Source organism: Eptatretus burgeri, chromosome 9 (genome assembly GCF_056783735.1).
Source record: "Eptatretus burgeri isolate ZD-2024b chromosome 9, Ebu_testis_v1, whole genome shotgun sequence".
NCBI classification, from domain to species: domain Eukaryota; kingdom Metazoa; phylum Chordata; class Myxini; order Myxiniformes; family Myxinidae; genus Eptatretus; species Eptatretus burgeri.
The window spans coordinates 85,633,007-85,651,661 of record NC_140969.1 but is presented as its reverse complement, the minus strand read 5'-3'; the positions used below and the strand labels follow the sequence as shown (position 1 = coordinate 85,651,661).

The 18,655-nt window shown below is 42.5% G+C and overlaps 1 protein-coding gene across 3 annotated transcripts in view; it reads right to left on the bottom strand.

Moving 5' to 3' along the window:
- Positions 1 to 18,655, bottom strand: part of LOC147020518 (1-phosphatidylinositol 4,5-bisphosphate phosphodiesterase beta-4-like) — a 176,701-nt gene that overhangs the window by 86,735 nt on the left and 71,311 nt on the right. For all 3 annotated transcript variants that reach the window (XM_085895918.1, XM_085895916.1, XM_085895917.1), the window contains 3 exons: positions 7,477 to 7,556; positions 6,183 to 6,267; positions 427 to 517 (listed from right to left, as the gene is read on the bottom strand). In XM_085895918.1, coding sequence (XP_085752044.1) covers positions 427 to 517; positions 6,183 to 6,267; positions 7,477 to 7,556 — 256 coding nt within the window. The remainder of the gene's footprint in view (positions 1 to 426; positions 518 to 6,182; positions 6,268 to 7,476; positions 7,557 to 18,655) is intronic.

Sequence of the window (18,655 nt, the reverse complement as noted above, 5' to 3'; positions counted from 1 at the left end):
ATTTTGGTGAAGATCCGGATATGCAGACTAGAATTTAAGTAATTCTTCACCATTGAGAAATGGGGACAAAAACGGTATATAGCATGAAGTTTCAAAAAGTTGATGACAAAGTATGACAACACGAGGTGGATGAATTGGTTAGGTGACAAGAACAAGCCGATTAGATTTTGGTTCAGGTCCGGATCCAGATCCGACATATGAGTGGGATACAAAATGTAAACTGTTCAGCCTGGTGGAGGTATGTGCTCTACCATGTGCCATTCTAGTACCCCCATATGTTTTTTTTTAATCCCATGTGCACCATGACTTCAATCGTTGTACTTCAGTTTAAAAAAAAAATACTCAACTGCCACAACACCAAATTTCCAACAATCATTATAATCTAAATTATTACACCCCTCAAAAATGGCAAATGTGATCCCTTACTCTTCTCAACTTCTGGACTAAGTCGCTTGTTCTTGAAGAGGATCTTGTACTTGAGATCATTGGGAGAAGGAAGAAGTCTTCCTGGCTCCAGCTGAGAATGAAGGTTTTCGATTAATTTCAAGAATGAGTTTTACATTTCACAAACAAGCAAACAGCAAGAACTAGAATTTTGAAGAAGCAAGATCAGATCCCACCAATAATGGCAGAGAAGCAGACTCGATTCAGAGCCCTGCGAATAATTACGTTAACCCAATTAGAGGAAAATTAACACAGGATGAGGACAAGTGATTGTTTTATTGGATTGGTTTAAATTATTTCTGAGGATGATCACAAAGAAATGTGAATGCTTTTTCCTGGAGAACTTAGTGCTTCAGTTTCTGACTTGTAAGATGCCTTCAAACTGTCATTACTTTGCAAAATCAATGAAGCCCAACTTGAAATTCCTTAAATATGAAACACTTTGCATTTCCTTAAATCTGAATCATACCATAATTTGACGAGTATCTGTTTGCTTGTTCGTTTGTTTGACTTGTATGCATTCCTAAATCGCTAGACGGAATGAGTTAAAAATGAATGGTTGTACTCGCAGAGTGCATGGGAATGTTTTGGGGGTTAAAAAAATAAATTCATTGGCCAAGGCGTTCAAATATAAATGTGCATCATAGAGTGCCGCTCCCAGTGGGGGTGTTTGGTGTTCTTGGGTCAGACGGGTTGTTAACATGGACTGACTGAGCCAGGAGTACAAGTCTACAAGGCCTCCACAAAAACCGAAATGGTTTTTAAATTCACTGCACTGCATTCAATTAATAACTATGTACCATTCCGCGATCACTCAATAAAAGCCAAACCTGGTGATGAAAGACGTGGGTGGCAAAAAGACAGGAAGACACTTCTTGTAGATATAATGGTTTATTACCAATGAAACATGGGGATAAGGGTAGACGAGAAAATTAATAAATGAAGAATCAAAGATTGCAGACGCTCACCAGTAATTATTTTGTGTGGTATTTTAGTACATACAGGGTGTTACAAAAAGACCTGGACAACTTTGGTTAGTAATTTATTTAGTACCACAAAAGACATAACAATACCCTTTGTTTTATATGATACAGAAACTCATAAGGTTTTCTTTCTTTTCAGGACTGGTGGTTTTATGTAAAAGAAAATGGCAACTCCACAGGAGAAAGCTCAGTGTGTTGAATAGTTAATTGAGACAAGATCAGACACGCAAGTTCAGCGTAATTTCCCTATAAGGTGTGGAAAGGAATCCACCATTGCGGACTGGTATCAGAGAGCGGTACAAGGGGTTTAAGGAGACTGGAAGTTGTCAGAAACAGAAAAGTACCGGTCGACCAAGCACAAGTGCAGCAGACATTGAACGAGGGTGTGAATCATTTCGACAAGGTCCCAGAAAACCAATCTGACACACATCCAGAGAACTGAGATTACCAAGCACTACTGTACACAGGATTTTGCATGAAAGATTGAAGTTTATACCTATAAGGTGCAGATTCTGCAGGAACTCAAACCAAATGGCAGACCCAAACACAAGGCATTTGCCTTGGAAATGCTCAGTCGCATAGAGGATGGCAAAAATTGCCTGAAAAAGGTCATGTTCACAGACGAAGCTTGCTTTTATGTATCGGGGAAGGTCAATCAGCACAATGTGATGATCTGGGGCTCTGAAAACCCCCATGTGGTCATTGAACACATATGCGACAGTCCAAAGGTCAATGTGTGGTGTCGCTTTCTCCATGACCGCTTGGTGAGTCTGTTTTTCTTTGCAGAAGATACAGTGACCTCAACAATTTATATGAACATGTTAGAAGGATTCGCCTTCCCACAGATTGAAGACCGGCAACCTGATATCATGTTTCAACAGGACAGCACTCCCCCTCATTAGGCCTTAGTCATTCGAGCCATAGTGACTGAAAAATGTCCAGGTCACTGGATTGGCTGAGCCAGGCCAAATGCCTGGCCCCCATTATCATCAGACATAACCCCCCTTGATTTTTTGTGGGAGTTTGTCAAAGATATTGACTACAACACCAAGGAGGCAAACCTGCAGGATCTTCCTTCTCAAATCACAGCTGCATGTGCACCAGTGGATGCAAACATGCTGAACTGAACATGGCAAGAACTCATGTACCGCCTTGATGTCCTGCATACAACAAACAGAGCTCACATTGAAGTGTTTTGATGGTGTGCAGAAAACTGTGTTTCTGTATCATATAAACCAGAGGGTATCAAATCATTTGTGGTTCTAAATATATTAACAACCATAGTTGTCTGTGTTTTTGGGGGAAATCCAGTATTTTCTAGACGTACTAACATTCTAATTATACTGTACATACTTTATTGACGTACTCTCATTCTAACTGTACATACTTTATGAAAGTACTTGGTTGAAAAAATACGTGTACTATTGGCTACCACTAGGTGGTATTTGTGGCCTATATTAGCACATTCTGTGTGGACAAACAAACAAACAAGAAAGATGTCATGCATAACACGATACTTGCGAAATCCATGAAACAAATTTGACCTCAAAAATAATTGGTGTTTGAATTCAATCACCAAATATGCAACTCTTCTTCAAATCCCATGTCAACTGGATGAAAATTGACAATTTTAGAAATTCAGTCTATGTTGACCTCAAAAATAATTGGTGGTTGAATTCAGTAACCTGAAATATAAATCCTCTTCAAATTTCAAGTCAATCAGATGAAAATTGAGGATTTTGAAAATCTCACCTAAATTGACCTCAAAAATAATTGGCTGGTTGAATTCATTGACCTGAAATATAAATCCTCTTCAAATTTCAAGTCAATCGGATGGAAATTGAGGATTTTAGAAATCTCACCTAAGTTGTTGATCTTTGGCCTATATTGACCTTTTGACCTCAAAAAGAAAAGGCTTCATGCTTATAACAAACTCTACCCTGTGGTGAAGTTTTGTGAAGATCGGTTTAAAATTGTGACCTGTAGACGATAAACATTAAAATAAAATAAAAACAGACAAACAAACAAACAGATTAATGCAAGCAACCAACCAATATACTTGAAAAATCTTCGATTTTCGCAAGTAATAAGGGATAGACAAATGATACCAAATGCAATAACCACTCCTCTGGTGAGGGTAATAATGGCACAGATATGGCCATCGACAAATAGGTCCACTTGGGATGGAAGGAACGGAAACACAATCTTGTATGCAAATGTAAGGAAATAACCCCCTTTGGCACCAAAATCCCAGACTCGGATGACGAAGGGAAAAAAGAAGAGGTGAAGGCTTGTGACTAGCACAAGCTGATTGTGGCACAAGGCAAAGTGTGGTGATGACAATGACGATGAGGAGGCCAGGAGAGGACAAAATTGCGGCCAAAAGAGGGAAGGAGAGAGATGTTGTTCCCTCTGTGTCCCAAGCTCAACTGATCAGTGATTTTCCACAGACCCCGCCCATCTGCACAGCAGGTCCTCTGGCCCACTCTCTGTACATGAGAGCCGTAACTGGCTGCCACTTTTGGTGGGTGGTGTCAACCCCTCGGGACAACTTGCCCTGTGTGACGGCCCTGAACAAAAGTGTTCCACTCCCCTGCAGGGCTCCATTGCTCACCTCACCACCATGACTTGTGGTGTGATGGCCAAGCAGCTCATGATATCAAAAGTGAAGAACTTTAACTGTACCTAAATAAATCCTCACCTAGCTTTGCCTACACAGAAGGTCAGACATGATACAATATTATTCTATATACTTTAAGGTTAACACTTGCCACCTCCTCAGCGCAAGTTTAACAAGACAAATTACCTCTGACAAATATCTATCACAGGAGTAAATCTAACCCAATGCAAACACATAGACCAAGCGATTGTTCATGTTAATACAATGTAGCTATGGATTCAACACCTCTCCCCTCCCCACCCCCACCCTCCTTCATTCCACATAACATTATTACAAGTCATCCCATCCATAATTCTGGGGGAATTGACCCATCATCCTTCGCTAGTTACTGGATTGCTTTCTTATCGGTGCTAGTAGTCGCATAACCCAATGAGACTTATAAAGCTTGCATCATGCAGTCATTGGCCTTATCTTTGTTTACAAGAAGAATTATGTAAATCTCCTTTGCATGACCAAACCTTCCATTGTGTGCCAGACAGTACACTGTCCAACTTCCTGCTGCAACTTCTGCTGTTAAGAACAATTGTAAACTTCGTAGTGATGCATTGTATAGACTACGGAGCTTAGTCACAGACGGATAGTTCCTTTTTGTAATATAATACTTTTGGTAATTTCGTGCTGTTGGACCCCGCAATTTGTGGATTAGCTATTCGCGGACCCCTTGTTTTCATGGATCATAAAGTGTGACCTGCTTCAACATTCAAGGTTTATTTGTTTATTTGTTTTTACACTTCAGGACTGGTCTATATCCACCTGGGAAATTGGAAATGAGCCAACATCACAGCATTACACAAAAAAGGTACAAAAACAAATCCCATTTATTACAGCCCAATTAGCTTACTGTACTTCCGATCATGAGCAAGGTCATGGAAACCATAATCGTAGTTGACATAATATCACTCCTTTTCTCCAACAGCCTCATATCAGGTCATCAATACAGATTCACACCTGGTCACTCCACCTTGGACATGCTGCTTCTACTCTCCCAACAATTGTGGAGGCCCTCAATATCAGACATGAGATCAGGGCCATCTCTCTGGACATATCAAGCTTTTGAGACAGTCTGGCATCCCACCTTGCTCTCCAAACTGTCTGCCGATAGAATGCAAGGCCACTCCACTGTTGGATTACTGACTTCCTCCCCTCTCGGAGCCAACGTGTGGCTCAACAGAACCCTTTCATCTCCTCTTCCTGTCAAGGCTGGAGTACCCCAAGGCAGTGTTCTAGGCCCCACATTATTCCAAATCTTCATCAATGATCTCACTGACTCTGGAAAATCCTCTTTATCTCTTTGCTGATGACTCCACCCTCTGCCTCATCTCCCATCCTTCTGACAGACAGGCAGCAGCCTCTTCCCTCTCCTCAGACCTTGACAAAATCACAAACTGATCAAACATAATTCTGCCTATGTGTCCATATTGTCCACCCTCTGCGTTTTCCCCGACCCCTCATCATTACCTGCATCCCTTGTTTGTCCGTCTCAGACTACTTTCCCCCTCTGAATTTATGTTGTTGTTTCCCATTTCTCTTGCTGTTCCCCTTGTTATGTTGTGTCCTGATTTTTTCTGTGTAATAGCTGTTCCAAGAGCCTCGACAATGTTTAAAAATAATAATAATAATAATAAAAACATTTTGTTTTCTTAAACAATTCCCTGACATTCGAGGCATTTTTCAGGAATGTATCCCCCGCGAATCGCAGAGTCCAACAGTATACCTAATCTATGTAATGCAGCGTGGATGCTGTAACCATTACATTTTTTCCCAATCATTACGTGGTACATCAGAATTTTTTCCCCAAGTCCATCTCCCAAGGTTTCATATCTAACTGGGTGACTTTGGGAATAAAATGTATAGTACAGTACAGTGTAATTCCCATTGAGTGAGCTTGTGTATCATGTTTGATTTTTCATGTTGACAATATAAATTATTTTTAATGTACACAGGGTATGTCAAAGGTGATGTCGAGATCATGTGAGGATAACAGGTGTGTCTCTGGTCGATGGATATCAACCTTTGCTTCAAGGAATTATGCATCTTTCCCAAAATATGGTGCAGAGAGAATGACCATGACTCACCGGATGACTTTCTAGAGGATTCTTGAGGAGCTTCTCTCCGAAGATTTCTTCACAATATCGAGCAATTTTGTACTGCTGTGGTTTGCTGTTTAAAAACAAATCACCATTAGCATCCCTATTTTGTACTTTCCATCTCGATTAGCTATATTTATTAAACAAGAGAATGTAAATCGTCAAAACAAAATTTGATGCACTGCTTTTAGGCTCATGAGGAAACTTGTACTTACACAAGGCATTCAAAAGAGTATGTCCACAAACAAAATGTTCTTTCAATACACAAATATTTATCGGGTAAGAAAAAAAAATTGTTACTAATTATTGCACATACTTATGTTGTATATATTGAAAAAAAACTGCGATATTTCTTGGACTATTGTGAGGATCTTATTGGTAGAACTTTTTGAATGCACCACATATACCACATGCAGCACACAGGCAACAGAAGATGATCATGTCCTTTTGGATTAATTACAAGGACATTAGGAGGCAACAGACAAATAAATATAGTTGATGGGATTTGAACCTGTGATTCTAGCAATGAATAGGGATAGCCCTATGATGAAATGCAAAAGCCAAACCATTTTATTTCATTTTTAATCCATTCGTTGGGTGAAAATTGCAAGAGTGAAAATTGGGTGTTTGGGTTAATTGAAACATCCCTTTTAAAGATAATTAACGGCCTTATTTAATTATAAGGCGGTCTTAAGGCATTCTCTGGGTAACCACGATGGGGTCTGAAGCCACAATGTTTTTTGGCCTGCTTAACCATGCTTTGATTTGAAACAGGCCGCAACGATTTCTTAACGATAAATAGATGTAAGCTCCAGATTTGAAAATATCAGCAGTTCCGACTCCGAAAAAAGTGTTGATTTGTTCAATTCGGACATTGCGTGGGTGTTTCCGAGTGCATCGTTGTATCGATGGCAATTGGTAATCACTTGCCAATAAGTAATATGTAACAGTTACCAAAAAAGTGATGAAAGTTAATGTACACGTGATATTGACGAATGAAAGTTGATATTGCTTCAATTATTGAAATAACATTGGCTGAATGATATGTCAATTTCAAAACAGTAAAATACTAAAATTAATTCATAGATTCCAATAAAAATGCATGATATTAGCATACCCCTGACGGTCTTTGCAGATCATCACTACTTAAGGTGTGTTAAGGATAACACCACCAAACATGGAGGAAGAGGAAGCAGATAGTTCTAACTATAAGTATTGTTAACTACAAATAAGTCCATTTTGGAAGTCTGGGGAAACAAGATAATTAATGCCACTTTATTACCTGCAGTGATTTTCAAAAGATAAAATGACGGGGTAGGTCGATTTCACAAATGCTGTCTCTTGAATGGCTTGAATTGCATCCTAAAGGAAGCAATAGTCAAGAGGAATATGCATTCATATGCACAAACAAACGGTATGAGACACATCTCTACATTACCATAATTCAGGGGGTGGGGGACGTGTGGGGGGTTGGTCACTTTATCAAAAATGGCATTACATACATAAATTGTTGCCAAAATGCCTGTGAAGAAAGAAGCCAATAAAGTGGTAATCGCTGTTTTGAACTTGGTCAAAGATATCTTTGTATGGAATATTAATCCCATGTGTATATTTAAAACCATAACATGAAGGAAAACTTGTAAGTAAGACAAGAACTTATTTGATCATTTTGTGCAGGAAATTAGTTTTATTTCAGAAAAATATTGGATGACTTTTTCCTATACCCTTTAGCATATTCAACTGAAACTTGGTGCATGGCTTTATTGTGATAAGTTACAGAACAAGTTCGAGTTTCAAGGCGTTTCATCAATTTTTCACAGAGTTATGCCCTTTTTGGAATTAGACAACATCACATTGGTGCAAAGCAATTCTTGCTCATATTTGATATGCATTCCCACAACAAACTGAATAAAGGTTTCAAAAATGTCCTGCTATTTGATTGGAAGACATGGAACTCAAATTAAGAATGGAGGATAAAATGATCCAAACAATCAAAGAAATAAGACAACATAGAGCATTTAAAATGCAGAGGCTTGCTGGGGGTATATAGATTACAGTAGAAATGAGAACCAGCATGGACTCACTCACTTATTGACATAGCATAGTTTCAATAGCCTCTCATGTTCCTTTGGGAATGAGTGGATAATGACTCACCCAATAAATTCCCACATCCATTTTTTTTTCAGGAAAAAGGAGCATCCAACCAAAAAGTAACTAGGTCTACTGTGCAAACCTAGTAATAAACAAGTATTATGTGTCCACCTCGAGGCACCGAAGGGAGTGCACCAGTTATCCAGAGGATGTCATGGTAGAAAAGATTGAAGAAGAATAATGTGCCATATTTGTTGTTTTAACAGTGAAACCAGCATACGACAAGAGACAGAAGGATATTTTATAAGTAATATTTATTAATCCCTACTGTCTACCTTTAAATCAATCATACTAATTAAAAGAAACCCTTAATGACTTTTCTCAGAATTCCCATATTAATAAAGTACAAACGTCACAGGTATCAATGCAGCTTTAACTTACCTCACGACTCTTGAGGTGGCAACTCGTCTTTGATAACCAGTTCATAAAGTAAACCCCAGCAGGTCATAAATGGGTGAAGGGAAAGCTGTGAGCACGTTCAAAAGGATCTTATCAGTGGGTGGACACAGGATGAATCCAATTGGACAGTCACATCACTAAAATCCTCAGAGGGTGAAGCCTTGTATCAGCGAAGTATGCAGAAAAACTCAAGTCCACAAGTCAAGCTATGTGAGATGCTGAAAATGGGACTGCACACTGTGAAGAACAATGGGCACTGGAAGCCGTTGAGGAGAGAGTGAAGAAACAGACAGGTTGCCATCTCGATGCAGTCTTTGAGGTGATGCCTGCTTTGAAGTCATCTCCGAGACAACAGCAGGGCATTAGATTCAACAAGTAGACCGACCAGTAGATTAGAGCGACCAACATACAGTGGGGTGAAGTTGGTTCTTTAGTCAGGGAACGGAGTCGCTGAACCATTCCAGGTTCGCATATAGGAGATTCCCCATTCCACCTTTACTGTTTGAGTCAGTTTTAAAATGAATTTCACCACATTAACTTCAGCATATGGTTGCTGTTTATTCTTTCCTTATGCATGTTCCCTCTCACCTGCTTGAGGAAGCAAACTCTTCCTCTCCTCCTCCTCCTCCTCTTCCTCTATCTTTTATAAGGGGTGAGGTCCGATGACACCAAGCTTCTGCCCTGCCTTGACGACAATACTCTTCCACCTCCCTCTGTCCTCAGCCAACTCTCTCCACTCTCCAACCACCATTGTCTTATGGATATCCCTCCTCACACAATCCTCCCATTTCAAGCACAGTCTACTTGTATTTAATATACTAGTGCATGCCCGTAAATGCGTGGCCGTACGTGAAAACCCCCCCCCCACAAAAAAACTCAAACCGCATGCCAGAAACAACAACCACTCAAGCCGTTCCTTCGCATTCACGTGCCCGTACGTGCGTGGCTGTACGTGCAAAATATATATATATATATATATATATATATATATATATATATATATATATATATATATATATACTTTAAAACTGCTTGCCAGAAACAACCACACAGGCCGTTCCTTCGCTCTCGCATGGCCGTACGTGCGTGTCCGTACGTGCATGGCCGCATGTGCGTGCCCATACGTGCGTGGCCATACATACAAAAAAATATATAAAAACTTTCAAACCGCGTGCCATAAACAACAACCACACAGGCCGTTCCTTTGCTCTCGCATGCCCATATGTGCGTGGCCGTACATGCAAAAAAAAAAAAAAACTTTCAAACAACCACACAGGCCATTCCTTCGCTCTCATAAACGACGACTGGATTGGGGCATTGTGTTTATCTATAAATGCGCACAAGAAATCGAGAAATTATTAGAATACAGTATGTCATCACGATCCAAAAGTAGTGCGTGCCCGTACGGAATGTTCACATCATTCCACAAATTATCGCTTGCATTGAAGTAACAACTGCTGTGATACTTACAAACACAGAGTTAATTAAAATCAAGTTTACCTCCCTGTCTTTGCTTGTCATTACATTCGCTGCCATTTACCATTGGCACTCCTACCCCACGGTAACTAAGGCACTGTTCGATCCCCATCGTAACCAGCACGACACGTGACGTCATCATCGGCCGTCCGTGCACCGGCCTACGCAGCCACGCCCACGCAGCAACGTGTCCTGTGATTGGTAACTAAATGGCGCATCGGCCACGCCTACGCAGCACGTGTCCTGTCATTGGTTGGTAAATAAATGGCCATAACTTCGGAATCACTTGTCCGATTAATATCAAATCTTGAAAAGGCACATACTCAGGTCCCCAGCAATATTGCTGGCAAGTTTCAATTAGATCGGACCAGTAGTTGTCGGGAAACAGCGGTCACAGACACACACACACACACACACACACACACACACACACACACACACACACACACACACACACACACACACACACACACACACACACACACACTGCTGGAATTATAGATAGATGAAACGAGGTCAATGAGATGACAAATGAAGGGGTTGAATGCAGACTGCAGAGCAATGAGTAAGGAAATCCATCGTTGTGAATAGTTTTTACCACCAAGTTGAGATGTATTTCGTTGGCAAGCATGTTGAGTAGAGCTAAATTCCTTAACACTTCCAAAGGCCACAGCGTTTTGACAATTGGAAACAAAAAAAAGTTGTGCACTTTTTTTGATAAATTATTTTTGGAAAAATTTTTCTTCAATAAATAAATAATAATAAAAATCGTCTCCATGTACATTGTACACACCTTTATCTCGTTAGCACCTCTTCATAAACAACATCGCTGAGGAAACGGCGCTTCTTCTTCGTTTCCTTGTCAAGGGCAAGAATACGGAGGCTTTTAATGGCCAATTATTCAATTAGCGCCAACGTATTTTGCCTTTTCGCAAGGAAAAACACGAAGAGAAGAAAAGAGAAGAGAAGAGAAGAGAAGAGAAAAGAAGAGAAAAGAAAAAACCCGTAGCGGCGAACGCGGCTGAGTTTCTCTTCCCCATCGACCATGGCTACGCAGCAACGCTTCCTGTCATTGGTTGATAAAAAATGGCCGCAGCAACAGTTCCTGTCATTGGTTGGTAAATAAATGGCCATAACTTGGGAAGCACTTGTCCGATTAATATCAAACCTTGAAAAGGCACATCCTCAGGTCCCCAGCAATATACCTGGCAAGTTTCAATTAGATCGGACCAGCGGTTGTCGAGAAACAGCGGTCACACAGACACACACACACACACACACACACACACAGATTGCTGGAATTATAGATAGATATCAGGTCGCTCGCGCATTGGTATGATACGTGCATTGATTGGTTGTCCAGCTTTGCCCACCCCCACATTTGGGTATTTAGGAGGATGTTCTGATAATTTTCATCACTCTCGAGAAAGGTTCACGGATGAATTTTGCTTGGCGCTTGTTAATCAAAACGTTCAGTCATTGTTTGTTCTCTCACTCTCTCACCGCAGGCAGGTCAGTGGTCTTTCTGCCTTCAACTGTCTCCTCTCTGGCCTCATCCCCCCCCACCCCTTGCTCTGTCTGCAAAATGCTCCCCCCCCCCCATACTTCCGCAGGGCGCTCAAGGTCCGCCAACAACCCCCTTTTGGTAAAACTACCAAAATCAAGAATCACTGCTCACCTACACTCTTTAATCCCTCTTTTCCCCACCTTTGGAACAAACTCCCACACCCTCTTCAATCCCACTCTTCCCTCCAAGTCTTCAAAACAGCTGTTCACCACCATCTCTTATCTTCCCCCATCCAAAACCAAGATCTTTTCTACCCCCACTAATACACCCCAAACCCACCTCCTTCAAATTCCCTGCTTTCCTTCCTGAAAGTCCCTGTCGTGTCTGTGATGTATCAGGAGTATATACTACTGATGCATATATAATGCATACATACATGGGTGCACCAGGGCATGGTGAAGAGGAGTCACGTGACCCGCCCATGTTCCGATGCTGTGTTGTGTTGTGCCCGGATTAAACCTGTTGTTCCCACTTCAGAGCCTTCGTCCCTGTCTATCTAGTACATTACAGTGGCAACGAGGATGTCTTGGTGCATCGGCATATTGGAAGAATACGCAGTGGGAGATTATTGGGAAGACTATACCGATCGTCTGAAGCAGTACTTCGTAGCAAACAAAATGGACACCGGTGAGGACGCTGAAAGGCGGCGAGCTGTATTACTGACCATATGCGGCACTCTGACGTACAACCTCATCAAAGATCTTCTTACCCCAGCCAAGCCTTCTGACAAGTCGTATGAAGAGCTCATCATTCTTCTGAAAAAAACATTATCACCCTAAACCGGGTAAGATTGTCTCGAGATATAAATTTTAGACAAACCATCGTCAAGATGGTCAGTCAGCATCCGAGTTTGTGGCTGATTTACGCCGACTTGCCGAACATTGTGAGTTTACAGATAACCTCTAAGAGATGTTATATGATGTCTTTATAATAGGCATCAATGACGACTCAATTCTGTGGAAACTCCTTCCTGAATCCGACCCCAATTTGGCTAAAGTCATGGAAATAGCCACTGTGTGTATGCAAACTGCCGAGAGCCTGCGTGTGATCTCGAACAAGTCAAAAGTTATCCAGCAGGACCCATCGGTTAACAAGGTAACCTTTGACTACAAGCAAAAGTGTTTTAGCAAGACACCAAATTCACCACCACCTCCTGACATTTCTGAATCTACTCGGAAGGTTGGGGTAACTTGTTGGCATTGTGGTGGTAATCATCAAGCTTTCCAATATCGGTACAGGAATTATACCTGTGATAACTGTGGTAAGCTGGGACACTTGAAGTGTCATTGTTCTCGATCCAAGTCGAAGAACTTGTCTCCTGCTTATCGCATTGAGGTGCACCCTGATGCAGTGGACGATAGGCCACAGAGCACAGCCTGCAGCCGAGAGTCAAGTGAGGAACTTCATGAGGTTTTCTGTGTTGGAACAAAGAGCTCTGATGCTCCAATTATAGTTGATGTAACAATCGATAAGATCCCGGTGAGGATGGAGGTTCATACCGGCGCTTCCAGATCAATTACGAGTGAGAGCAAGTTCACCTCCATCTACCCTCCGAGAAAGGCTGCTGCACTCTGGCCCGTATCTACTGACTTGAAAACATACACCGAGGAGGTGGTTCCTGTAGTTGGCTCAGCTAACATAACTGCAGGATATGGAAACAGCACTCATATCCTTCCACTTCTGATAGTATGTGGAGAAGGAACAACCCTCTTTGGACGAGATTGGTTACGAATAATCAGACTTAATTGGAGTGACGTAAACAGAGTCTCCAATACACTGAGGAGGTGGTTCCTGTAGTTGGCTCAGCTAGCATAACTACAGGATATGGAAACAGCATTCATATCCTTCCACTTCTGATAGTACGTGGAGAAGGAACAACCCCCTTTGGACGAGATTGGTTACGAATAAGCAGACTTAATTGGAGTGACGTAAACAGAGTCTCCAACTCTGATGCTGGATACGATACCATGCTCAACAAGTACCCTGGCCTGTTCAGCAATAGTGTTGGCACCTTTGTAGGGCCCAAAGTGAGGATTCATGTTTCTGCAGATGCTCAGCCATTGTTCCATAAGGTTAGACCTGTGCCCGACATGATGAGATCAATGATCGAATGTGAGCTTGACCGCCTGCAGAGTGAGGGCATCATCTCACGAGTCGAGTACTCCGACTGGGTAGTGCCTATCGTTCCAATATTCAAAGCAGATGGAACAGTGCACATTTGTGGGGACTACAAAACGACAATCAACAGCTATTCAAAGCTGGATTGGCTACCCTTTGCCTAAAGCAGAGGATCTGTTCACCACTCTCATGGGTGGCTAGACATTCACTAAGCTTGACTTGACCAATGCCTATGCTCAAATGGAACTGGATGATGATTCCAAGCCTTATACATGCATCAACACTCATCGAGGACTCTACATGTACAACAGATGCCCATTTGGCATACGCTCTGCTGCACCAATCTTCCAACATAAGATGGAGACATTATTAAAAACTGTAACAAAGACAGTCGTATTTCAGGACGACATACTAGTGACTGGCAAGTCACAACATGAACACCTCAAGAACCTAAAATAAGTCCTCAATCGGCTGTCACAAGCTGTGTTACGCCTAAGGCATGAGAAGTGTACCTTTATGGTACGTGAAGTTGAATACCTGGGTCATCAAATCTCTTGTCAAGGCATTTTGCCCTCTCCGTGCAAATTTGAAGCAATTGCGAATGCACCAATGCCACAAAACATTTCAGAACTTCGTGCTTTCCTGGGTATGTTTACCTACTTTAGTAATTTCCTGCCACAACTAAGCACAACCATCGAGCCTCTGCATATTTTCCTCAGGAAAGGTGTTGTCTGCAAATGGGAAGCTGTCCAAACAAGTGCGTTCCAGGCTGCTACAACCACGCTGTCCTCCTCGCCATTACGTGTCCATTACGACCCATCAAAGGAACTTGTTCTCAGTTGTGATCGCTCTTCATATGGCATTGGGTGTGCGTTGTTGCAAACAAATGGAACCGGTAATCTCCAGCCTGTTGCGTATGCATCACAAACCCTATCTCACACTGAACATCGCTACGCTCAAGTAGAACGAGAGGTGTTAGCTTGTGTCTGGGGCACCTTAAAGATATATTACCATTGAGACTGATCACAAACCCTTGTTAGGTCTCCTGGGAGAAACCAGAGCCATTCTGCCCACATCATCTGGTGGTGTGCAACATTGGGCATTGACCCTTGCTGGTTATGACTATTCATTGGTTTACCGCACCCCGGTAAAGGCCCAGTCACACCTTGACGTTTTAGCCAGCAATGGCAACGTATTAAAATGTATGTAAAACACTGGCTTACGTTGAACTTTTGATGTTTTTTTTTAAAGATTCGGACGTATTCATAACGACTTGGTCTTATGCATAACGTATTAGTAACGGACACAGAACGTTTCGTTGTGTTATCATAAACTTATACCAACGAATGCTGAACCTGTTGTCGGCCTTCACAACCTATGCCCAACGATAGTCTAACTTAGGCATAGCACGCTGCACGCATCGCCGACGATGACGTGGCATAGGTTATTAAAAGGCTGCTGTACAATGATTCAAATCATAACCGCCGCAGAAATGGAAGTGTCAACATCGCAATCACACCTTGGCGATCTTGCCAACGTATGCCGACCTCTGAAAAATGCGTCTAAAACGCTGGCGCACGTCGAATACGGTATGGGTAAGTTTGGTATGCGTGAATAAAACGCTAAAGTACGCTATCATATGTCGTAGTAAGTGGAGTACATCTTGTAATTTTAAACATGTTGAAAATTTTAGGACGTACTTGCCGTATGACACACGTTCCGCATGCGATGGGAATAAGTTGTACGCACAATATGCGATAGTTGACACACATCGACACACGTTACTTGAAAGGTACTCATAAGTTGAAACACGTCAAGGTAATGGTTAGCGTCAGTGTTCCAGACTCCCAGTTTTTTTTTTTCTTCGGTATGACGGTGTTCAGTGTACAGTGCGGTTATGATTTAAATCGTTGAGTGGCAGCCTATTAATTATATTATATCATAACCGCACGAGAAATCGAAGTTTCAAAATCACCATCATACCGAAGGAAGGAAGAAAAAAAAACAAAAAAAAAACAGGTAGTCTGGAACACTGACGCTAACCATTACCTTGATGCGTTTCGACTTATGAGCACCTTACAAGTAACGTGTGTCGATGTGTGTCACCGATCGCGTAACGTGAGTACAACACGTTACTCATAGGTTAGAAATAAGTTTCGGGTACGTTAAACATTACCTCGACGTGTTTCGACTTATGAGTAACTCACAAGTAACGTGTGTCGACGTGTGTCAACGATCGCATGATGTGCTTACAACTTATGGCCAGCGTTATGCGGAACGTGTGAGTCATACGCTGGCATAAGTCTTAAAATTTCAAGCATGGAAAATTTGAGGACAACCGAAAAGTACAACGTTTAAAGCCAGCGTACAACGATGTATGGCAGTGTTTTTCAGTGTGCTCTCAATGTTATCAAAACTTACCCATAACGTATTCGACGTGTACCAGCGTTTTAGACAAATTTTCCAAAAATCGGCATAAGCTGGCTAAAACGTCAAGGTGTGACTGGGCCTTAAGGAAATGTACTATGCTGACGTGCTCAGTCACTTACCGCTTCCCGTAATCATCCCAGTACCTCCACAATCTGGCGATATTATTCATCTCATGGCTAACCTCATTCACGATGAGGTGCCAGTAACCGCTAAGCAGATTGCCTGTGCTACCAATAGCAATCCAGGTTTGTCACAAATTAAACGCTGTGTTATGTCAGGTGATTGGGCATCACTGCCGGAAGGGGTGAAACTGTACATCATCCAGAAGGATGGGCTCTCGATTGATGTAGACTGCCTGCTTTGGGGTAGCAGAGTGATAATTCCGCCTAAACTTTGCGGGAAAATTATCAGTGAACTCCACAATGCTCATCCAGGCACAGTCACCATGAAGGCTATTGCCTGAGTCCATGTTTGGTGGTCTGGTTTGGACAGTGACATTGAGTCCAGTGCACACCATTGTTACACTTGTCAATCCCATGCCAAGACACCGCCACAGTCTCCATCGGCCAAGTTGCCATGGCCATCAAAAGTATGGTCCAGACTACACATCAACCATGCTGGTCCATTTCAAGGGAAGCTCTTCCTTATCGTAGTTGATGCCCACTCCAAATGGATTGAAGCTCTCGTGGTGCCATCCTCATCCTCTGCTGTAACAATTGAAGCTCTACGTACCATGTTCGCACAACATGGTATTCCGAACTCCATTCAATCAGATAATGGATCGTAATTTACGAGTTCAGAGTTTCAGAACTTTTGTAAAATGAATGGCATTAAGCACTACACATCTGCCCCTTACAAACCTGTCAGTAATGGTCAAGCTGAACATGCTGTTCAGATCATCAAGAATGGTCTAAGCCGCATCAAGGAAGGCTCCATTCAATCTCGTTGAGCTTGTGTGTTGCTCAACGACCGCACCAGACCACATCAAACCGCTTACCTGCCAAGCGTCTGATGGGTTGTGAATTAACAATAAGGTTACCATAAGTGCACCCGGACATAACAGTCCAGGTTGAGAATAACAAGTATCAACAGAAACGTAATCACGACCAAACATATGTATACCACAACTTCGAGATCAACGATCCTGGATATGTGTTGAACTCCGGATGTGGAACCAAGTGGTTTTCTGGCATCATTATCGATAACACTGGTGAAATGATGCTTCTTGTGAAGTTGTGTGACGATAGATGCATACGTAAACATGTTGACCAACTCACGTTACGTCATAGAGAGCCAAACATTGAACCGGCTCAAGTGCCTTTGTCACCCACTCCTGTATTAACACCACCTGCGTTTGAACCTGAGGTGTTTCTTCATGAAAGCTTTTCACCATCAATATACCTGAACTCCTTCCCAACCTGTACTCCTTATTGAGAAGCCCACAGCAGTTGCATGCAAGGACACTCCTCCACTCACCCTTAGAAGATCAGCTCGTGTCTGTAAGCCGCCTGAGCGTCTTGATTTGTAAAAAAAAAAAAAAATTAAGGGGGAGAGAGGAACATGTGATGTATCCATAGTTTATACTAATGCATACATAGATGGGTGCACCGGGGCATAGTGAAGGGGAGTCACGGGACCAGCCCATTCCGATGCTGTGCTGTGTTGTGCCCGTGTCCGGATTAAACCTGTTGGTCCCACTTCAGAGCCTTCGTCCCAATCGAGTACATTACAGTGTCCATCTTGTTTACCCTGTGTACCCCGCCCCATCCCTCTCCCTTCCACAGATATCCTCATGTCTCTGTTCCCCACTGTTTTTTCCTTCCCTCTCCCACCCCTCATGTCTCCTGCTCCCCTTGTTGTATGTTATGTGTGTTAGGGCAGAGGAGTCCTCTATGCAAAGGGCAGAGGAGCTCCTTGTGAGCCAACGGCCATCCATATCTAGTGCCCAACTGTGTCTGCGGATGTCCTCCTGCAGTTGGGTTACTTCTTATTAGGAGGTTGGTGGCAGGATTTGCACTCCGGCCACCGGAAAACCCTTCATTCCGCAAAACATTCTGGAGGCATAAAAAAAAATCTGAAAACCCACTCCGTGGGAGTACCTCCTGTGCAGCTTCCCTTCACAGGGCAGCTCACCGGATGACGGGATTGGGGCAAAGCCTTCGCAATCCCCAATCTTTGATGACAGGAGGGAAACCATGGGGTAACATTGCCGGGTCATATTGCGGGAGAGTGTGTCAGGGTGGTGCTGAGGTGTCGTCCACCAGACAGCGGTCTCCTTGTGTTAACCTGAGGCGGTCCCTTCAGGTGGGTGCCTGGAATG